Source organism: Scyliorhinus torazame, chromosome 13 (assembly GCF_047496885.1).
Source record: "Scyliorhinus torazame isolate Kashiwa2021f chromosome 13, sScyTor2.1, whole genome shotgun sequence".
NCBI lineage: Eukaryota > Metazoa > Chordata > Chondrichthyes > Carcharhiniformes > Scyliorhinidae > Scyliorhinus > Scyliorhinus torazame.
Window position 1 is genome coordinate 89,200,773 of NC_092719.1, and position 24,041 is coordinate 89,224,813.

The 24,041-nt window shown below is 56.0% G+C and overlaps 1 protein-coding gene across 1 annotated transcript in view; it reads left to right on the forward strand.

Annotated features, from left to right (window-relative positions):
- LOC140388180 (dynein axonemal heavy chain 3-like) overlaps window positions 1-24,041 on the forward strand; it is a 1,528,048-nt gene that overhangs the window by 1,324,557 nt on the left and 179,450 nt on the right. The window contains exon 71 of the mRNA XM_072471941.1: window positions 12,752-12,889. Coding sequence (XP_072328042.1) covers window positions 12,752-12,889 — 138 coding nt within the window. The remainder of the gene's footprint in view (window positions 1-12,751; window positions 12,890-24,041) is intronic.

The window sequence follows — 24,041 nt, forward strand, 5'->3', positions numbered from 1 at the left end:
GGAGATGGACCGCACACTGTTGAGGGCCCTGTCCACAACTGGAGGTGGGAAATCACGGTTGAGGAAGAAGGAACACATTTTCGAAGCGCCATTTTGGAAAGAGACATCATCGGAACAAATGCGACAGAGGCGAAGGAGTTGAAAGGGATGGAGTCCTTACATGGTGCAGGGTGCGAAGAGCTGTAGTCCAGATAGCTGTGGGAGTCAGTGGGCTTGTAGTGGATATTAGTGGATAGTCTATTGCCAGAAATGGAGACAGAAAGATCGAGGAAGGGAAGGGAAGTGTCTGAGATGGACCAGATGGGCCTAGGTCGGGTGCTCTTTCAGAGGATCGGTACAGTCTCGATGGACCAAATGGCCACCTTCTGCACCGTAGGGATTCCATGGTTCTATGACATAGTTTGAAATTGCCATTTAAAAAAATATATATTTTATTAAAATGTTTCAACAATTCGAAAACAAAACCTACAAAAACAAAGAATAACAATTAAACAGTAAGAATTCCACACACCCCTGTCCTCTTACAACAGTAAAACTTAGTTACTAAATCCCACCCACCGACCCTGTTCCCCGCCCCCCTTCCTACAGCTAACAGTGACCAGCTCTATAAAGTACAATATAAACGGCCCCCAAATGCGGTAAAACCCTTCCACTGACCCTCTCATGGTAAACTTAACCTTTGCGGTGTAAAAACTCCCATCAAGTCACCCAGCCACGCCAAGGTGCTTGGCAATGGAGGCAACCTCCATCCCATGAGGATCCTCCTTGCCATCAGTGAGGCAAAGGCCAGGATGTCTGTTCCCACCCCGTCCTAGGTTCCAGCACAACCAAAACACTAAAACCGCCACCAATGGGCAAGGCTCCTACCCAATGTTCAGAATTGCCGACGTTGACTCAAAAAAAGACTTCCAAAAATTCACCAGCATTGAGCATGACCAGAACATGGGGCGGAATTCTCTCCCCCCCCCCCACGCCGGGTGGGAGAATCGCCCTGGCGCCGCGCGAGTCCCGCCACGCCGCCCCGACGCCTGCACGCGATTCTCCCACCCCCCCCCCAAACTGGCGCGGCGCGAATCACAGCTGGCCGCTGGGAGAATCGCCGCTTGCCGTTGGTAATGGGCGAGCGGCGATTCTCCGGCCCGGATGGGCCGAGCGGCCTGCCCAACACGACAGGTTCCCACCGGCGCCATCCACACCTGGTCGCTGCCGGCGGGAATAGCGCGGAAACGCTGGGGGGGGGGGGCGGGGGGAGCGGCCAGTGGGGGGAGGGGGTTCCTGCACCGGGGGGGGGGGCTCAAAAGGGGTCTGGCCCGCGATTGGTGCACACCGATCGGCGGGCCGGCCTCTCTGAAGGAGGACCTCCTTTCCTCCGCTGCCCCGCAAGATCCATCCGACATCTTCTTGCGGGGCGGCCGCAGGGGGGACGGCAACCGCGCATGCACGGTTAACGTCATTTGCGTGGCGCCAGTCGCGTCATTTACGCAGCGCCGCTTTTACGCTGCGCCAAGGCCCGGCGTGCATAAATGACGCGGCGCCGCTCCTAGCCCCCCGGGGTCGGGAGAATAGGGGGCTGGCAACGGCCTCCGACGCCGGAGTGAAACACTCCGGTTTTCACTCCGGCGTCAGGACTTAGTCTCCCGATGGGAGAATTGCGCCCATGATGTGCCAGGCCTCCCAGACACCGATCACATCTATCATCCACTCCTTCAAAAAATCCGACTCATTTTCATAGAATTTACAGTGCAGAAGGAGGCCATTCGGCCCATCGAGTCTGCACCGGCTCTTGGAAAGAGCACCCTACCCAAGGTCAACACCTCCACCCTATCCCCATAACCCAGTAACCCCACCCAACACTAAGGGCAATTTTGGACACTAAGGACAATTTTTATCATGGCCAATCCACCTAACCTGCACATCTTTGGACTGTGGGAGGAAACCGGAGCACCCGGAGGAAACCCACGCACACACGGGGAGAACGTGCTGACTCCGCACAGACAGTGACCCAAGCCGGGAATCGAACCTGGGACCCTGGAGCTGTGAAGTGCTATCCACTATGCTACCGTGCTGCCCCTTTTTAGCCTTCGTGAGGTGTACCCGGAACACCATTTTCAGCTGGATGAGACTCAGTTTCGCACAGGACGAGGTTGAGTTCACCCTCCTCGACGTCTCACTCCAATTCTCCTCCTCCAAGATCGGTCCCAGCTCCTCCGCCCACTTTGCCTTCACACCCTCGACAGAGCCCGTCTCCTCCCCCATCATCCGCTGGTATATACCCGACGTGTTGGCCACCTCCAAACCTTGGCTGCTTCATCAGAAAGGCTGAAAAGTACTTTTGACCCAGCTGTGGACCTGGAGATACCCGAACCAGTATTTTTCTTTCAGTTTCCCTAAGCGAGCAAACTGACCTTCCAAAAATAAATCTCTCATTTTCTCTAAAGCTTTATCCTTTCATTCCCTAAATTTCACATCCAGGCCAGCAGGTCCAAATAACTGATTCGCACAGAGGATCAGCCCAGAGGCAGCCCTCAAGTTAAAATGATGGCGGAGTTGGCTCCAAATTATTAACGTGGCTACTACTAGTGAGTTAGACAAGTATTTCTTTGGTACCACAGCGGAGCTGATACCAACACCGCTCGGCTTGCTCCCCTCACAGGCTCTGCTTCCACCCGAACCCAAAGCTCACTTGAATCTCTGAATCTCCTCTAGCAACTTCCAAGCATCAGCTGCCCAAAGTATTGAAAGTTTGGCAAGGCCAAGCCCCCTAATTCTCTCTCCCTCTGGAGCAACGTCCTCCTGATCCTTGGGCTCTTACCCTTCCAAATAAACCCAGTCGCCAAAAAGCCAATCTCTCTGAAAAAGGCCTTGGGCAAGAATGTCGGATTGTACTCAGCCCGCCAGGGATAAGGGGAGACCGTCCCATCTTTGCAAGCCTGCTTTGACCTTTGCCACCAGATTTGTATAATTCAATCTCTGGAGTTTTCCCCAGTCCCTTGCTTTCAGGACACCCAAATACCAAAAGTACTTCCAGCTAGTCGGAACGGCACTCCGATAAACCCCCTTCCCTGCCTCACCAACCTAACCACAAAGAATTCACACTTTCTTATATATCTTGTAACCAGAAAAAGCCCCCAAATGCTGCAAGGTCCCCATAATGTTATCTATTGACGCCTCCAGATCCCTCACATATAATAGTCATCTGTCACCCCACAGCGAGACCCTGGGCGAGATTCTCCGACCCCCCACCGGGTCGGAGAATCGCAGTGGGCCGTCGTGAATCCCGCCCCCGTCGCCCGCCGAATTCTCCGAAGGGAGAAAAGTCGGCGGGGCGTCAATCGCACCGCACACCTCGGAGAATGGCACGGGTGGGCGCAAGGCAATGGATTTCGCGGCAGCCGATATTCTCCCGTCCGGATGGGCCAAAGTCCCGCCGACGTGATCACGGGTCACGTCGGCGTAAATCAAACCACCTATTAATTGGCGTCAACCAGTGCTCATGGTTGACGTCGACCAGCGTGGAGGTGGGTGATGGCCTGGGGGGTTGGCCGCTGGAGAGGCGATGGCGTGGCCGCAGTCTGTATGTGTAAGGGAGAGGTGTGTGTAGGGTTGTGTGTGTGTGTGCGCGGCGGGGGGGGGTGGTCAGAGTGGGCTGGGCTCCGGGGGAGTGCCGGGAGGGGGGGTGAGTGCCGGGGACGGGAGGATGACTGCCGGGGAGGGGGACGGGGGGACCGTGCCGGGGAGGGGGATGGGGGGGGTCCGTGCCGGGGAGGGGGACGGGGGATGGGGGTCCGTGCCGGATAGGGGGACGGGGGGGTCCGTGCCGGGGAGGGGGACGGGGGGAAGGGTCCGTGCCGGATAGGGGGACAGGGGGGGTCCGTGACGGGGAGGGGAACGGGGGGAAGGGTCCGTGCCGGATAGGGTGACGGGGGGGTCCGTGCCGGGGAGGGGGACGGGGCCAAGGGGGTCCGTGCCGGATAGGGGGACGGGGGGGTCCGTGTCAGGGAGGGGGACGGGGTACGTGCCGGATAGGGGGACGGGGGGGGTCCGTGTCGGGAGGGGGCCGGGGGGGTCCGTGCCGGGTGGGGGACGGGGGGGGTCCGTGCCGGGGAGGGGGACGGGGGTCCGTGCCGGGGAGGGGGATGGGGGTTCTGTGCCGGGAAGGGAGACGGGCGGACGGGGGGTCCGTGCCGGGGAGGGACGTGGCGGGGGGGGGGGAGTCCATGCCGGGGAGGGGGGGGGTGCGAGGGCAAGTGAGTTGGTCCACCTGGCCAGATGCCAGCCTCCAACAGTCGGACCCATGCGGTCCATGCCGCCTGGCTGGGGGGGAGGAGGGGGTATGGGCAATGATGACATGTCGTCGTTTCCCCCCCCCCCCCCCCCCCCCCGCACAGGCCGTCATGTTTTCTGGTCAGCCAGCGATGTTGGCCGCCGTGGCGGCAGCCGCTAATGTCCATGTTGCCCTGGATGAGGAGGAGGAGGAGGAGGAGGAGCGTGCCAGAGAGGCGGTGCACGCTGCCGCAGAGGGGCAGGCGGCAGCCGACCAGGCTGGAGGGACACCTGACCGACAGGACGAGGAGGGGGAGGAGGACGTCGCGGCCCCACGGCAACGAGGACGCCCCGTGTGTACCGGCCCCGGCTGTCGTACCAGGACCTCACGGACCGGGAATGCAGGAGGAGACTCCGGATGAGCCGGGAAACTGTGGCACACATCTGCCACCTGCTGGCGCACCTGTCACCGCGTGGCACTGGCGGGGGACACCCTCTCCCCGTGTCCGTCAAGGTTACGGTGGCCCTGAACTTTTATACGACGGGGTCATTCCAGGCACCGAGTGGGGATCTGTCCGGCATATCGCAGACATCGGTGCACCGGTGCATCCGGGCAGTGACAGACGCCCTATATGCCATTGCGCACCACTACATCCGCTCCCCTGTGGACCGGGCCAGCCAAAATGCCCGGGCCATGGGCTTCTCTGCCGTGGCCGGGTTCCCCATGGTCCAAGGCGCGATCGATGGGATGCACGTCGCCGTGCGGCCACCTGCAAATAACAGGGCCGTGTTCACCAACAGAAAGGCAACCTATTCGATGAACATACAGGTGGTCTGCGACCACCGCATGATGATCCTGCACGTCTGCGCCCATTACCCGGGCAGTGAACACGACTCATACGTGTTGTCGCGGTCATCCATCACCGGCATGTACGAGGGACGCCATCCCCGGCTGAGGGGCTGGTCGCTGGGCGACAGGGGCTACCCATTGCGATCGTGGCTGATGACGCCTATACTGAGGCCACGCAATGAGGCGGAGAATCGCTACAATGATGCCCATGTAGCGACAAGGGGAGTGATAGAGAGGTGCTTTGGCGTGCTGAAGATGCGTTTCAGGTGCCTGGACCTCTCTGGGGGCGCCCTCCAGTATCGGTCAGATAGGGTCGGCCGCATCATTGTGGTGTGCCGCGTCCTGCACAATATAGCCCAGCAGAGGGGCAATGTGCCTCAGGCAGAGGACGGCGGAGTGGAGGAGCAGCAGGAAGAGGCGCAGTCCTCCCGAGATGAGGGGGATGGGGGCAATGGTCAGGGCAGACGGGCTAGACACTTGCAGGTGGCTGTCCACCGTTACCGGCTGGGCCAGCGGGCACGGGACAGACTGATAGACGCCCGCTTCACTGACTAGATGGCTGTGGGAATCGGGTAGTATGGCCACAGACCACACACCATGGCAACATCCGACCACCCACACCCTGCACCCTCACCCTCCTCCCCAACCCCACCCGCATACACACCACCCCCCCATTGCCGATCCACCTGCGGCACAACGGCCGGGCTCACACAGTTGCCGGTGGACGCGTGTCTATTGCAGGCCATGGAGGATGATGACAACCCGCCCTGCGATGAGCTCCTGGCTCCACATCGTTGGACTATGTCTGACCCATGGCCACAGTACCACCATCCACCCGGACCATCCCTGCATGCGGCTGTGACACTGCAGCGCACGATCCCATCCTCTGCCCGGGGGGATGTTGATGGCGGCCCAGGGGGAAGGGGGCAGACTCACCTGGGCTGAGGTAAGACCACCCCTCACACACACACTTGTGCTCAACGTACATGACACCCCCGCACACTTTGGACAGAGCACAAAGGCAGCTTCTGTAGGTGTAACATTGACTTTAATAACGAAAGGAGTTCATGCACGTGCCCTAGCCCCTAAAACTCATCTGTGCCCTGCACCCGTGCCAACTTACTCAGTGTCTAATTGTTTGGCCTTACGGGCCCTTTGACTACGCCTAGGTGGTTCCCCAGACGGTACAGCAGAACTGGAGGTGGACTCCTGTGATTCCTGCCCTCTGACACGGGATCCCTTTGGCGGCTGTTTCCTGGGGCGTCCTGGCCTAGATGGGCCAGGCTGCGGCCCGGGCGACTGGGATGGCGAGCTGCCAGCCTGTCCTGCCCGTTGCCCACCCGATGCACCTGGGACGGAAGGGAGCGAGCCCGAGGTGTTGAGGTGTTCTGGGACCTCCCCTACAATGGGACCCGGAACAGGACCCAGCATCTCCTCCTCCCTCGGGGTGCCCGGTGGCCCCCAGGCCTCTACATGGGTGGGGGATGCGAACGGACTGGCCATCCGACGCCCCCCCGACATCTGGCGCTGCCAGTCCTGGAGGCCTGTGCTGGTATCGACAGGGGTCTGCAGGTTTGCAGCCATGGAGCTCAGGGGGTTGGCAATCCCTGTCTGTGACTGTGCGACGCCGGCTCGCACATTGGCAATGGCGCCGATGCCCTCAGCGATGGCCTGCTGAGACTGGGCCATGGCCTGCTGAGACTGGGCCATGGCCTGCTGAGACTGGGCCATGGCCTGCAGAGATTGGGCTATGGACTACTGAGACTGGGCCATGGCCTGCAGAGATTGGGCTATGGACTGCTGAGACTGGGCCATGGCCTGCTGAGACTGGGCCATGGCCTTCAGAGACTGTGCCACAGAGTTGAGCCCCTCTGCCATCTGCCGCTGGCTCATGGCCTCCTGTGAGAGGGCAGCCATGTCCTGGGCCACAGACTGCACGGAAAGCCCCAGACCTCGCAAACCGCTCCCCATGTCTGACACTGTCGCACACATTGCCTCCACCGCGGACGCCACCCGTGCGGTGTCGGCCTGGGTGGCACGCATGACCAGCACCACTGCCAGCTCCTGGACACGGGTGGACTCCTCCACCTGCGACTGCAGCCGCAGGAAGCTGGCCGTCACCCTCTTCGCTCGTCTCAGGTTCGGTGGTTGCATCGGACCTATGGGTGGGTGTGGTAACTCCAGGAACCCGGGATCCATCTGGGCGGCAGATGTTCGCTTGGGCTGGGCTGCCCTCCGACCGCCCGGCCCCTCTGCTGCTCCTACCTCCACCTGCTGTACCGGGAGGCTGTGTTGTGCGCACCAGTGAGTGTACCAGACGCCGCATCACTAAAGTGCCCAACCGAGGTGAGCGTCTCTGCGATGGTGGAGGGTGTTGGTGACAGCAGTGGCGTTGTGTCGTGCGCATCGTCCGACTCTGAGCCCATGGCACTTTGGGGTGGCGGTTCGTCTCCGCCCATCCAATCTGTGTCACTGTCCTGTATTTCAGTTTCCTGGGTAGGGGTGTCCTGGGTTGTGGTTTCATGGCTCGGCTATGACGGGAGCCTGTGGCTGCCCCTCTCGTTGCTGGGTGGCACACGCCTGCGTCGCCGCACCCGCATGAGACAGGGGCGCCGTCTCCCTGTTGCTCCAGGTCTCTCCGTCTCCCGTGGTCTCCGAGGGGCATCATGCGGGCGTTGCATGCCAGAGGGTCCGAGTCTCTCCGTCTCCCGTGGTCTCCGAGGGGCATCGTGCGGGCGTCGCATGCCAGAGGGTCCGGATCTCTCCGTCTCCCGTGGTCTCCGAGGGGCATCGTGCGGGCGTCGCATGCCAGAGGGTCCGGGTCTCTCCGTCTCCCGTGGTCTCCGAGGGGCATCATGCGGGCGGTCTGCATCTGCGGGGATGGGTGCCTCGACGTTTGCTCCTGCGATACACAATGAAGCATGCATGGTTAGACACGCAGGCAGTGATCAGGTGATATGGGGGAGGGGGGATATGGGGACGGGCTGTCGGCGGCTCACTTGCTGGTGGGCCCTCGTCCTCTGCATCAGCAACCTCCCGGTCCTCAGATCCGCCAGCCAGTTCCAGGGCCCTTCCCTCATGTTCGGTCAGTGGCCTCTCATCAGCTGGGCCTCCTCCAGTCCTCACATGCTCCCTGGTGTTGTGTGCGCGCTTCTCCTGTGGGGGGTGGTGGCAGGGGTAAAAGGCAACAGTGTTAGACAGGTATATGAATGCACGCCATCGGTTGCGCGTGTATTGCAGAGGATAAGGTGAGGGCTGGATTCACTTGGGGAAATGGGAGAAGGCGGATATGGGGAGGGGCGATATGGGGGAGGGGGGATATGGGAAGGGGGATATGGGGGAGGGGAGATATGGGGAGGGGGGATATGGGGAGGGGGGATATAGGGGAGGGGGGATATGGGGAGGGGGGATATGGATATCGGGCAGGGGGGGGGGGACTCACCCTGGCTGCCCTGACGAGGTTGTTCACCTTCTTGTGGCACTGGGTGCCTGTCCGTGGTGTCAGGGCCACAGCGCTGACGGCCTCTGCCACCTCCCTTCACAGACGCCGTCTGTGGCACAGGCGACTCTGCGGCCGTGTCCGGGATACAGGGCCTCCCTCCTCTGCTCCACTGCGTCCAGGAGAGCCTCAATGTCGCGGGACTGGAACCTTGAGGCTGAGCGGCAGGCGGCCATCCGGTCGGGTCTTCTGGTCGGGTGGAGGGACTACCTTTTGAGCCGTCTTTTGAGTCTTTTGAGCCGTCACGCCGTGCGGCGTGCATGACGGCGTGCGGCGTAAACCATGTGAGCCAGCACGGATAGCGGCACGTGGCTGCTAGCCCATTCCGGGCCGGAGACTTATCGACGTTTGGGGCGGTGTGATGCAGGTGGGATTTGCGCCGTTTTTGGCGCCGGTCGGCGGACATCGCGCCGATAACGGAGAATTCCGCCCCGTGTTCCACCCCACCTCTAACTATTGCGGTAGATAATGGGGTGCCAATGGATGTGGTATATCTGGTTTGCCAGAAAGCCTTTGACAAGGTGCCACACAAAAGGTTGCTGCATAAGATAAAGATGCATGGCATTAAGGGGAAAGTAGTAGCATGGATAGAGGTTTGGTTAATTAATAGAAAGCAAAGAGTGGGGATTAATGGGTGTTTCTCTGGTTAGCAATCAGTAGCTAGTGGTGTCCCTCAGGGATCAGTGTTGGGCCCACAATTGACATAGATGATTTGGAGTTGGGGACCAAGGGCAATGTGTCCAAGTTTGCAGACGACACTAAGATGAGTGGTAAAGCAAAAAGTGCAGAGGATACTGGAAGTCTGCAGAGGGATTTGGATAGGCTAAGTGAATGGGCTAGGGTCTGGCAGATGGAATACAATGTTGACAAATGTGAGGTTATCCATTTTGGTAGGACTAACAGCAAAAGGGTTTATTATTTAAATGATAAAATATTAAAACATGCTGCTGTGCAGAGAGACCTGGGTGTGCTAGGGCATGAGTCGCAATGATTTGGTTTACAGGTGATTAAGAAGGCAAATGGAATTTTGTCCTTCATTGCTAGAGGGATGGAGTTTAAGACTAGGGAGGTTATGCTGCAATTGTATAAGGTGTTAGGCCACACCTGGAGTATTGTGTTCAGTTTTGGTCTCCTTACCTGAGAAAGGACGCACTGGCACTGGAGGGTGTGCAGAGGAGATTCACTAGGTTAATCCCAGAGCTGAAGGGGTTGGATTACGAGAAGAGGTTGAGTAGACTGGGACTGCACTCGTTGGAATTTAGAAGGATGAGGGGGGATCTTATTGAAACATATAAAATTGTGAAGGGAATAGATAGGATAGATGCGGGCAGGTTGTTTCCACTGGCGGGTGAAAGCAGAACTAGGGGGCATAGCCTCAAAATAAGGGGAAGTAGATTTAGGACTGAGTTTAGGAGGAACTTCTTCACCCAAAGGGTTGTGAATCTATGGAATCCATTGCCCACTGGAGCAGTTGAGGCTCCTTCATTAAATGTTTTTAAGATAAAGGTAGATAGTTTTTTGAAGAATAAATTGATTAAGGGTTATGGTGTTCGGGCCGGAAAGTGGAGCTGAGTCCACAAAAGATGAGCCATGATCTCATTGAATAGCGGAGGAGGCTCGAGGGGCCAGATGGCCTACTCCTGCTCCTAGTTCTTATGTTCTTATTCATCCCCAAGTATTCGAGGATCAGGGCCTTGGCCAGTGGCTCTATTGTTCGTGCAAACAGCAAAGGTGACAATGGACATCCCTGCCTGGCATCCTGGTGAAGACGAAAGGGGTCGGACGTCACTTTGTTAGTGCAAACACTGGCAAATGGGTCCTACACAACAGCCGCAACCACACGACAAAGCCCGACCCAAATCCAGATTTTTCTAAAACACCAAACAGATAATCCCACTCTCCCTGATCGAACACCTTCTCTGTGGCGAGCGAGACTATGATCTCGGGACCCGACCCTCCCCCCCGGAGCAAGCACCATATTCAACAGTCGTCTCATGTTCGCTGTCAACCTCCGCTCCTTAACGAAACCCGTTTGGCCTTCCCCCACCACCTCTGGCAGACAAGGTTCCAGTCTTAATGTCAACGCCTTAGCTAACAGCTCCATATCTTCATTTAATAGGGAGACTGGTCGATATGACCCACAGTCTAAGAGGTCCTTGTCTTTTTCCAAGAGCAGGGAAATCGAAGCCTGCCTCAGCGTCTGTGGGAAAGTGCCTTTCTCCATGGAGTCCCTGAACATCCCTAACAATAGAGGAACTAATAGGTACATGAATATTTTATAAAATTCCACCGGGAACCAGTCAGGTTCCCCTGATCCTCTTCCCCACCCATAATAAACAAAGGCCTTAAACTGATACCCCAATCCCCCCCATCGTCCCAGCAACTGCTGAGCCCGTAAAGAAGGAAAATCTTTTTTAAAAACATAACAGAGGAAACAACCCCATCCAACCCAACTCAACATCTTAACAACATGAACAATAAAAACAGTAAAATATTAACACCCCAACCGCCCGCATCCCTCAAGCCACGATATTTGATAAAGTCCTCCGCCTGCTCAGTAGCTTTGAAATAGAAATCTTTTGAATCAAACTTGACCCTTAATTTTGCTGGATACACACACTCCCCGATTAAAGAGGACTGTCTTCACCTTATTGAAGGCCACCCGTTATTTCGCCAGACCCATGCCAATGTCCTCGTAAATCCTTGCCATGTTGCCATCCTAGCTGATGTTTCGGGCTTTCTTGGCCTATTCCAGGACCTGCTCCTTTCTCTAAAAGCTATGAAACTGAATGAGCTCCGCTCGAGGTGGCTCATTCGGTCCCATTTTCTGCCTCAAGGCCCATTTGGGTCCTGTCGAACTCCCGCGCAGCAAATACCTCGTCACCGCTCATCAATTGGGCAAACTTCACAGGAATGTATTCGGTGGGCCTTGCGACCTCAACTCCCTCAGGTAGACCCACCAGCTTCAGGGTCATGCGCCTGGACCTATTTTCTAAATCATAGAATTTACAATGCAGAAAAAGGCCATTCGGCCCGTCGGGTCTGCACCGGAGTTTGGAAAGAGCACCCCACTTACGCTCACGCCTCCACCCTATCCCCGTAACCCCACCTAACCTTTTGGGACACTAAGGGCAATTTAGCATGGCCAATCCACCTAACCTGCACATCTTTGAACTGTGGGAGGAAACCGGAGCACCCAGAGCAAACCCATGCACACACGGGGAGAACAGACTCCGCACAGACAATGACCCAAGCCACGAATTGAACCTGGGACCCTGGAGCTGTGAAGCAACTGTGCTAACCACTGTGCTACTGTGCTGCCCACATCCAGCTTTTCTTTGTGGCCCTTGTTCCCGACTCCAGCAAACGCCAATTCAGCCTCTAAGGACGCAAGTCTGTCTTCGTGCTGGGATAAGGCCTCCTCCACATTTTTCAATTTCTCCCCTTGCATGCCTACTGCTTTAATTGTTTTGCTCAGTTGCTCCCTTATTGGGCCCAAAGCTTCCTCCACCATGGTTTTAAATGAAGCCTTCAATTCCTTTTAAAAAAAAACATTTTTTTCAGACATTTATAAATTTTTAAACAACAATTTCAAGAGAAAACACAGCAAAGTAAGTAACCCCCCCCAACCAACAACCACACCCAGCCAACATGGTTTACATACAAAGTTTTCCAGTCACCCTCCTCCACTTACTAATCCCACCCCAACCATCACCCCTGAAGTCTTCAATTCCTGATCGTGTTTCATGAAGTGTTCGTCCATTTCGCCACCAAATTTTTTTAATTCTCTGGCTACCACCCTGCCATTATATCAAGGGTGATGGGCATGAATGCTTCCTCCACCATCTTTGATGCCTCCTTGTTCGGATGCGACGTCTGCAACTTCACCCTCCGCCCCTCTTCGATGTCAATTTTAATATCTCCTTCTTTATGGCCAATTTCACTACCGGGCAAGTCTGTTCTTAAAAAAAACCAAATTCCTCCGATTTGGCTGATAAGCCCAAAGAGCGGGAGCCACCAGAGATGTGACCGCTACTTCATTCCGCTGCAACGGAAGTCCAAATTGCCATTTTAAAGAGATTGGTTTTATTTTTGAAGTGGTGCTGGGGTTTTTATTTGATAATTGTTTTCATTAACAGGTGTGGGAGAAGCTTCTCTTTGCCTTGTGTTTCTTTCATGCTCTCATCCAAGAACGTCGTATGTTTGGTTCACTTGGCTGGAATGTGCCCTACGAGTTCAATGAGTCTGACCTGAGGATCAGTGCAAAGCAAGTTCAGGTATGTCACGGTTACAAGTGAGCAACTGATTGAAAAAACTCACCAATGGTAACAAATAACTAATTTGTCAAATGATTTTGAAATATGACCCCCTATTTAACAGTGTCAACTTTGCTCTATTGGTGACCCTCTCCCCTCTGAGTTGGAAGGAAGACTTTCCTTTATTTATTTCTAATAAATTTAGAGTACTAATTCTTTTTTTTTCAATTAAGGATCAATTTAGCATGGCCAATCCACCTATTCTGCACAACTTTGTGTTGTGCGGGTGAGATCCACAGGGAGAATGTGCAAACTCCACACAGACAGTTACCCGGGGCCGGGATCGAACCCAGGTCCTTGGCGCCGTGAGGCAACAGTGCTAAACGCTGCACCACCGTGCTGCCCAAAGACTTGTATTTATATAGAATCATTCACAACCGCAGAGTGTCAAAGTGCTTTGCAGCTGATTAATTACACCCATCCCCAATTTTTAGTCGTTTTGCCTAATGTAGTTTCATTATTTAGTTTACTAATTACTAACACTTAATTGTTGTAAGTAAGTAATAATCTGTTATAACATAGTTTGGGAACCAGGTGCAGGAGCTTTTATGCATCGTTGGTATGGTTACCGGCTGGGCAAAGCCATTGTTTCTCCATTTTGTGTAGCTTTCGGCTTCAGTTTTGGTCTCGCCAAACTCCGCCTTGGAACATGCTGCCAGATGTCATTCCCCACACTTTATCCCCTCCTCCCTCTCCCGCATTTCTTGCCAGTCCTCACCCTAAGACCATGTTAGGCTTCCAGCCTGCATTCCTCCTATCGATGGCCAAGAGCATTTGACTGGATCACAGCAGGAGCACTGCCGAAGGAGCTGTCTACTGCCCCTCAGGGTCTCAGTCAGGCATGTTGCACCTTTCTGACTTGGAGACTGGGGTTTGACAAGGAGTCCGGCAGCTGAAGCCACCTGAATCTCTCAGATCTGGCTGAAGAACCAGTTAGCTGTCCAGCCCGAGGGTGAGAAGCGATGTCACAGCCCGAGCTCCCAGGTGAGTAGTCCCTGGCTCTGCAGCTCATAATCAGGAAGCTTTCCACAAATGGAGGAGGAAATCAACAACTTAATCAGCAATTTGTGCAGAAGCAGCAATTGTCAACTTGTTACCAGTTAGAGAGCACTTACATATTAAAAATAATTAAATAAAAGCAGTTGAGGCCAAAACGTTGTGTAATTTCAAGAAGGAATTAGATAAAGCTCTTGGGGCTAAAGGGATCAAGGGATATGGGGGGGGGGGGGGAAGGCGGGATCTAGGTATTGAGCTTGATGATCAGCCATGATCATGATGAATGGTGGAGCAGGCTCAAAGGGCCAAATGGCCTCCTCCTTCTAATTTCTATGTTTCTCAGTTCACTTTGGTTGTTTTTGCCACAACAGTGGGAAAGTCGAGCTTTCATCTACATTGTGCTGAAAATCTTTGGCTATATATGCATCTCCCGCCGGGAGGGCGGTGTAAATCCCGCCCGGCCGCCCCGCGATATTCTCCGGCCCCCCAAAAACCCCGTTGACGTGAATCGCGCCGCACGCCACGGAGAATGGCGAGGACCAGCACGACACAACAGGCCCCTGGGCCGCGCCAATTCTCTGGGCTGGAGGGGCCGAGTCAACCCGGCGTAAATCAAACCACCTCTTTAACGGCGTCAACCAGTCGTGATGGGGGGGGGGGGGGGGGGGGGGGGGGGCGGGTTGGAGAGGGTGCGTGATGGAGAGGGTGCGTGATGGAGAGGGTGCGTGATGGAGAGGGTGCGTGCCAGGGAGGAGGGGGGGGGGGGTTGGAGAGGGTGCGTGATGGAGAGGGTGCGTGATGGAGAGGGTGCGTGATGGAGAGGGTGCGTGATGGAGAGGGTGCGTGATGGAGAGGGTGCGTGATGGAGAGGGTGCGTGATGGAGAGGGTGCGTGATGGAGAGGGTGCGTGCCAGGGAGGAGAGGGGGGGGGTTGGAGAGGGTGCGTGATGGAGAGGGTGCGTGATGGAGAGGGTGCGTGATGGAGAGGGTGCGTGATGGAGAGGGTGCGTGATGGAGAGGGTGCGTGATGGAGAGGGTGCGTGCCAGGGAGGAGAGGGGGGGGGGGTTGGAGAGGGTGCGTGATGAAGAGGGTGCGTGATGGAGAGGGTGCGTGATGGAGAGGGTGCGTGATGGAGAGGGTGCGTGCCAGGGAGGAGAGGGGGGGGTTTGGAGAGGGTGCGTGATGGAGAGGGTGCGTGATGGAGAGGGTGCGTGATGGAGAGGGTGCGTGCCAGGGAGGAGAGGGGGGGGGGGGGTTGGAGAGGGTGCGTGATGGAGAGGGTGCGTGATGGAGAGGGTGCGTGATGGAGAGGGTGCGTGATGGAGAGGGTGCGTGATGGAGAGGGTGCGTGCCAGGGAGAAGAGGGGGGGGGGTTGGAGAGGGTGAGTGATGGAGAGGGTGCGTGATGGAGAGGGTGCGTGCCGGGGAGGAGAGGGGGTAGGGTTGGGGAGGGTGCGTGCCGGGGAGGGGGGGGGGGGTGGCGAGGGCAAGTGATGGAGAAGGTGCGTGCCGGGGAGGAGGGAGGGAGGGGGGTGTCTGCCTGGCCATGTGCCAGCTGGCAACAGTCGCGTCCATGCAGCCCATGGCACCTGGCTGCTGGGGAGGGGTATGGGCAATGGTGACATGTCATCTATCCCCCCACCCCCACTCCCTGCAGGCCATTATGTTTGGTCATCACCCAGCAATGTAGGCCGCCGTGGCGGGAGCCGCACGTCTACATGTTGCCCTGGGGGAGCTGGAGCAGGAGCGTGCCAGGGAGGCAGTGCTGCCTCCTGCCGCAGGGAGGCAGGTGGCAGCCGTCCAGGCTGTAGGGCCAACCGCACGACAGGACGAGGAGGAGGAGGAGGTGGTGGTGGTGCCACGGAGATGCCCGATGAGGCCCCGTGTGTACCGGCCCCGCTTGTCGTACCAGGACCTCACGGACCGGGCATGCAGGAGGAGACTCCGGATGAGACGGGAAACCGTGGCACACATCTGCCACCTGATGGCACACCTGGCACCGCATGGGACTGGGGGAGGACACCCTCTCCCCGTGGCCATCAAGGTTACGTTGGCCCTGAACGCCTATGCCGCAATGTGATTCCAGGCGCCGAGTGGGGTGCTGTCCGGCACCTTGCAGGCATCGGTGCGCCGGTGCATCCATGCAGTGACAGATGCCCTATATGTCATTGCGGACCGCTACATTCTGTGCACCGGGCTTCGCTGCGGCGGCCAGGATGCCCATGGTCCAGGGGGCGATCGATGGGATGCACGTCGCCGTGCGGCCACCTGTAGATAGAACATAGAACGATACAGCGCAGTACAGGCCCTTCGGCCCACGATGTTGCACCAAAACAAAAGCCATCTAACCTACACTATGCCATTATCATCCATATGCTTATCCAATAAACATTTAAATGCCCTCAATGTTGGCGAGTTCACTACTGTTGCAGGTAGGGCATTCCACGGCCTCACCACACTTTGTGTAAAGAACCTACCTCTGACCTCTGTCCTATATCTATTACCCCTCAGTTTAAAGCTATGTCCCCTCGTGCCAGCCATTTCCATCCGCGGGAGAAGGCTCTCACTGTCCACCCTATCTAACCCCCTGATCATTTTGTATGCCTCTATTAAGTCTCCTCTTAACCTTCTTCTCTCCAACGAAAACAACCTCAAGTCCATCAGCCTTTCCTCATAAGATTTTCCCTCCATACCAGGCAACATCCTGGTAAATCTCCTCTGCACCCGCTCCAAAGCCTCCACGTCCTTCCTATAATGCGGTGACCAGAACTGTACGCAATACTCTAAATGCGGCCGTACCAGAGTTTTGTACAGCTGCAACATGACCTCCTGACTCCGGAACTCAATCCCTCTACCAATAAAGGCCAACACTCCATAGGCCTTCTTCACAACCCTATCAATCTGGGTGGCAACTTTCAGGGATCTATGTACATGGACACCTAGATCCCTCTGCTCATCCACACTTCCAAGAACTTTACCATTAGCCAAATATTCCGCATTCCTGTTATTCCTTCCAAAGTGAATCACCTCACACTTCTCTACATTAAACTCCATTTGCCACCTCTCAGCCCAGCTCTGCAGCTTATCTATGTCCCTCTGTAACCTGCTACATCCTTCCACACTGTCGACAACACCAACGACTTTAGTGTCGTCTGCAAATTTACTCACCCACCCTTTTGCGCCTTCCTCTAGGTCATTGATAAAAATGACAAACAGCAACAGCCCCAGAACAGATCCTTGTGGTACGCCACTTGTAACTGAACTCCATTCTGAACATTTCCCATCAACCACCACCCTCTGTCTTCTCTCAGCTAGCCAATTTCTGATCCACATCTCTAAATCACCCTCAATCCCCAGCCTCCGTATTTTCTGCAATAGCCTACCGTGGGGAACCTTATCAAACGCTTTACTGAAATCCATATACACCACATCAACTGCTCTACCCTCGTCTACCTGTTCAGTCACCTTCTCAAAGAACTCGATAAGGTTTGTGAGGCATGACCTACCCTTCACAAAGCCATGCTGACTATCCCTGATCATATTATTCCTATCTAGATGATTATAAATCTTGTCTCTTATAATCCCCTCCAAGACTTTACCCACTACAGACGTGAGGCTCACCGGTCTATAGTTGCCGGGGTTGTCTCTGCTCCCCTTTTTGAACAAAGGGACCACATTTGCTATCCTCCAGTCCTCTGGCACTATTCCTGTAGCCAATGATGACATAAAAATCAAAGCCAAAGGTCCAGCAATCTCTTCCCTGGCCTCCCAGAGAATCCTAGGATAAATCCCATCAGGCCCCGGGGACTTATCTATTTTCAGCCTGTCCAGAATTGCCAACACCTCTTCCCTACGTACCTCAATGCCATCTATTCTAATAGCCTGGGTCTCAGCATTCTCCTCCACAACATTATCTTTTTCCTGAGTGAATACTGACTAAAAATATTCATTTAGTATCTCGCCTATCTCTTCAGACTCCACACACAACTTCCCATCCCTGTCCTTGACTGGTCCTACTCTTACCCTAGTCATTCGCTTATTCCTGACATACCTATAGAAAGCTTTTGGGTTTTCCTTGATCCTACCTGCCAAATACTTCTCATGTCCCCTCTTTGCTCGTCTTAGCTCTCTCTTTAGATCCTTCCTCGCTACCTTGTAACTATCCATCGCCCCAACTGAAACTTCACACCTCATCTTCACATGGGCCTCCTTTTCCTCTTAACAAGAGATTCCACTTCTTTGGTAAACCACGGTTCCCTCACTCTACGCCTTCCTCCCTGCCTGACCGGTACATACTTATCAAGAACACGCAGTGGCTGATCCTTGAACAATCTCCACTTATCCAGTGTGCCCAACACTTGCAGCCTACTTCTCCAACCTATCCCCCCCCAAGTCACGTCTAATGGCATCATAATTGCCCTTCCCCCAGCTATAACTCTTGCCCTGCGGTGTATACTTATCCCGTTCCATCACTAACGTAAACGTCACCGAAGTGTGGTCACTGTCCCCAAAGTGCTCTCCTACCTCCAAATCCAACACCTGGCCAGGTTCATTACCCAAAACCAAATCCAACGTGGCCTCGCCTCTTGTTGGCCTGTCAACGTATTGTGTCAGGAAACCCTCCTGCACACACTGTACAAAAAATGACCCATCTAATGTATTCAAACTATATCTTTTCCAGTCAATATTTGGAAAGTTAAAGTCTCCCATAATAACTACCCTGTTACTTTCGCTCTTATCCAGGATCATCCTCGCAATCCTTTCCTCTACATCCCTAGAACTATTTGGAGGCCTATAGAAAACTCCCAACAGGGTGACCTCTCCTTTCCTGTTTCTAACCTCAGCCCATACTACCTCGGAAGATGAGTCCCCATCTAGCATCCTCTCCGCCACCGTAATACTGCTCTTGACTAGCAGCGCCACACCTCCCCCTCTTTTGCCTCCTTCTCTGAGCTTACTAAAACACCTAAACCCCGGAACCTGCAACATCCATTCCTGTCCCTGCTCTATCCATGTCTCCGAAATGGCCACAACATCGAAGTCCCAGGTACCAACCCATGCTGCCAGTTCCCCTACCTTATTTCGTATACTCCTGGCATTGAAGTAGACACACTTCAAACCACCTGAACACTGGCCCCCTCCTGCGACGTCAAATCTGTGCTCCTGACCTCTATACTCTCATTCTCCCGTACCCTAAAACTACAATCCAGGTTCCCATGCCCCTGCTGCATTAGTTTAAACCCCCCCAAAGAGCACTAACAAATCGCCCCCCCAGGATATTTGTGCCCCTCAGGTTCAGATGTAGACCATCCTGTCTGTAGAGGTCCCACCTTCCCCAGAAAGAGCCCCAGTTATCCAGAAATCTGAATCCCTCCCGCCTGCACCATCCCTGTAGCCACGTGTTTAATTGCTCTCTCTCCCTATTCCTCATCTCATTATCACGTGGCACGGGCAACAACCCAGAGATAACAACTCTGTTTGTTCTAGTTCTGAGCTTCCATCCTAGCTCCCTGAAAGCCTGTCTGACATCCTTGTCCCCTTCCCTACCTATGTCGTTAGTGCCAATGTGGACCACGACTTGGGGCTGCTCCCCCTCCCCCTTGAGGACCCGGAAAACACGATCCGAGACATCACGTACCCTTGCACCTGGGAGGCAATATACCAAACGTGAGTCTCTCACGCTCCCACAAAATCTCCTATCTGTGCCCCTGACTATCGAGTCCCAAATTACTAATGCTCTGCTCCTCTCCCCCCTTCCCTTCTGAGCAACAGGGACAGACTCCGTGCCAGAGGCCCGTACCCCATGGCTTACCCCTGGTAAGTCCCCCCCCCACAAGTATCCAAAGCGGTATACTTGTTTCTCAGGGGAACGACCGCAGGGGATCCCTGCACTGACTGCTTCTTCCCAGTCCCTCTTACAGTTACCCATCTATCTCCAATCTTTGGCGTAACTAATTCCCTGAAGCTGCTACCTATGACCCTTCTGCCTCCCGAATGATCCGAAGTTCTTCCAACTCCAGCTCCAGTTCCCTAACTCGGTCTTGGAGGAGCTGGATAACAGGGCCATGTTCACGAATAGGAAGGGGACCTATTCCATGAACATTCAGGTGGTCTGCGACTACCGCATGATGATCCTGCACGTCTGCTCCCGGTACACAGGCAGTGTACATGACTCATTCGTATTGGCACAATCTTACATCCCCACCATGTTCGAGGGTCGCCACCCCGGCTGAGGGGTTGGTTGCTGGGCGACAGGGGTTACCCGTTGCGGTCGTGGCCGATGACACCTATACGGAGAACCGCTGCAACGGTGCCCATGCAGCGACCAGGGGTGTGACAGAGAGGTGCTTTGGGCTCCTACAGATACGCTTCAGGTGTCTGGACCGCTCTGGAGGGGCCCTCCAGTACCTGTCAGATCGGGTCAGCCGTATCGTTGTGGTCTGCTGCGTCCTGCACAACATAGCCCAGCAGAGGGGCAATGTGCTGCAGGCAGAGGAGGGGGAAGGGGAGGAGCAGCAAGACTAGGCACAGACCTCCCCAGATGAGGAGGATGGGGGCAATGGTCAGGACAGACAGGCTGGACATGGACGGGAGGCTGCCCACCGTTACCGGCTGGGCCAGTGGGCACAGGACAGGCTGATAGCCACCCGGTTCACGGACTAGGGGGGCGTGGGAAACGCCGAGAATGGGCAGACTGCACACTACGTCACCCGCCTACCACCCTCACCCCACCCACCCACCACCAACCACGCTCACCCCACCCGCATGCACACGACCGCTCCATTGCACATCCACCTGTGGCACACTGGGCCGGGCTCACACGGTCGCCGGTGGAAGCGTGTCTATTGGAGGCCATGGAGGATGATGACAACCCGCCCTGCGATGAGCTCTGGGCTCTACATCGTTGGACAATGTCTGACCCATGGCCACAGTACCACCCTGCACCCGGACCGTCCCTGCATGCGGTCGTGACACTGCCACGCACGGTCCCGTCTGCCCGGGGGAATGGCGAGGGCAACCCGGGGAGAGGGGTGGACACACTCACCTGAGGCTGACGTTCTATCAACCCTCACACAGACACACTGGCGCTCACCTCACACCACACCCCCGCACGCATCGGACAGAGCACAAAGGCAGCTTCTGTAGGTGTGAAAATGATATTAATAACAAACAGTTCATACATGTGCCCCAGCCCTATAACTAATCTGTGCCCTGCACCCGTACCAAATTACTCAGTGTCTAATTTTTTTGCCTTACGGGCCCTTTGACTACGTCTAGGTGGTTCCCCAGAACTGGTACAGCAGAACTGGAGGTGGACTCCTGTGATTCCTGCCCTGTGACTAGGGACCCCTTTGGCGGCCGTTTCCTGGGGCGGCCCGGCCTAGATGGGCCAGGCTGCGGCTCGGGCGACTGGGATGGCGAGCTGCCAGATTGTCCTGCCCATTGCCCACCAGATGTACCTGTGATGGAAGGGAGGGGGGGGGGGGGTCCGAGTAGTCACGGTGTTCCAGGACCACCCCTACAGGAGGACCCGGAATGGGCCTCAGCACCTCCTCCTCCCTCGGGGTGCCCAATGGCCCCTGGGCCTCTACATGGGTCGGGGATGCGAACGGACTGAGCATCCGACGCCCCCCCCCCCCCCCCCTGACACCTGGCGCTGCAAGTCGTGGAGGCCTGCCCTGGTATCAACAAGGGTCTGCAAGTTTGCAGCCATGGAGCTCAGGGAGTTGGCCATCCCTGTCTGTGACTGGGCGACGCCGGCCAGCACCAGGGCAATGGTGCCAATGCCCTCAGCGGTGGCCTGCAGAGACTGGGCCATTGCCTGCTGGGACTGCGCCATGGCCTGCTGAGACTGGGCCACGGCGTTGAGCACCTGTGCGATCTGCTGCTGGCTCTGGCTCATGGCTTCCTGTGAGAGGGCAGCCATGTCCAGGCCCACAGACGCCGCCTGCACGGAAAGACCCACGCCTTGCATACTGCGACCCACGTCTGATACCGTCGCACCCATTGCCTCCACCGTGGACGCCACCCGTGCGGTTTCGGCCTGAGTGGCATGCATGACCGGCACTACTCCCTGCTCCTGCACGTGGGTGGACTCCTCCATCTGCATCTGCAGCTACCGCAAGCCGCCCGTCACCCTCTTCGATCGTCCCTTGGTCCGTGACTGCATCGGGTCTATGGGTGGGTGTGGTTACTCCGGGAACCCGGGACCCGTCTGGGCAGCAGATGGTTGCCTGCGCCGGGCTGCCCTCCGACCGCCCGGCCCCTCGGCTGCTCCTGCCTCAACCTGCTGTACCGGGACGGCTGTATTGTGCGCACCAGTTAGTGTTCCAGATGCCTCATCGCTAAAGTGCCCAACCGAGGGTGTAGGAGATAGCAGCGGCGTAGTGTTGTGTTCCTCACCCGACCCAAAGTCCAGGATCCCCTGGAGTGGTGATTCTTGTCCATCCGTCCCGTGTGTATGTCGTGTGCGTCAGTGTCGTGTGCGTCAGTCTCGTGTCCGTCAGTGTCTTGTGCGTCAGTGTCCTGTCCGTCAGTGTCTTATGCGTCAGTGTCCTGTCCGTCAGTGTCTTATGCGTCAGTGTCCTGTCCGTCAGTGTCTTATGCGTCAGTGTCCTGTCCGTCAGTGTCTTGTGCGTCAGTGTCGTGTGCGTCAGTGACTTGTCCGTCAGTGTCCTGTGCGTCAGTGTCCTGTGCGTCAGTGTCCTGTGCGTCAGTGTCTTGTGCGTCAGTGTCGTGTGCGTCAGTGACTTGTCCGTCAGTGTCCTGTGCGTCAGTGTCTTGTGCGTCAGTGCCTTGTGCATCAGTGTCCTGTCCGTCAGTGTCATGTATGTCAGTGTCTTGTGCGTCAGTGTCCTGTACGTCAGTGTCATGTATGTCAGTGTCTTGTGCGTCAGTGTCCTGTGCGTCGGTGTAGCACCATCGATCACACACGAGGCGAGACATAAAGAACTTCAATCGAGGCTTTATTGAGCAGACTTGTTCAGACTCGTTCCCCAGCAGCTCAGTCACAGAATGCAGCTGCGGGGATTAAACCCAGGTTCACCCCAGGCGGATCCAATCAGGATCCAGCATCTGTCCTCCAATGGCTCCTCAGCATTCATGGTGTACCGTATTACCCTTAATACATACCACCACATTCTCCCCTTGTTAAAAAAGAACCCGGCGGGGTGGTGGATGGTATGGGTTTACAGGGTCGGTACCTTAACCATTGAACTGTATACAATCATGCCGCTTTTACAGGGCCACCAAATTATTCACATTTTACCCGATTTGCAGCGTTAACTATTTACAACAATGCTGCTTTACTGGGCCACTGAATTATATACATATTAAGTCGATTCGATGAGTCGAGATGGTGATCTGGTCGCCCTTTCCAATCGTCTCAGCCCGGGTGGTGGTGGTGGTGCAGGCTCGGGTCCGGTCGACTCTGGGAGCATAGCGCTGTCCCCCTCTTTTTCCTTACCCCTGGATGGGCCTGGGAGGAGAACTGATCTCCCCGGGAAGGGGGTGGCTGTGGGGTGCACCGGCGGGAGTGAGGGGTGGTGATTGGTGTTAGGGAGGTGTGGGGAGCTCCGGCGGGTGCCAGGTCCCGCAGAGAGACCGTGTCCTGTCGGCGTCTGGGTTAGGGTTAGGGTTACGTAGGCGTACTGCGGGTTTGCGTGGAGTAGATGTGCCTTTTCCACCAGCGGGTCTGATTTGTGCGCCCGCACGTGTTTCCGGAGCAGGATGGGTCCCGGGGCTGCCAGCCAGGTCGGAAGTGACGTTCCAGAAGCGGACCTCCTAGAGAAGACAAGGAGGCGCTCGTGAGGCGTTTGGTTAGTGGTGGTACAACAGCAGGGACCGGATAGAGTGAAGGGCATCCGGGAGGACATCCTGCCAGCGGGAGGTTGGGAGACTCCTAGACCGTAGGGCCAGTAGGACGGTTTTCCAGACCGTTCCATTCTCTCTCTCCACCTGTCCGTTTCCCCGGGGGTTGTAGCTGGTCGTCCTGCTCGAGGCTATGCCCCTGCTGAGCAGGAATTGACGCAGCTCGTCACTCATAAAGGAGGAGCCCCTGTCGCTATGGATGTAGGCGGGGAAGCCGAACAGGGTAAAGATGGTGCCGAGGGCTTT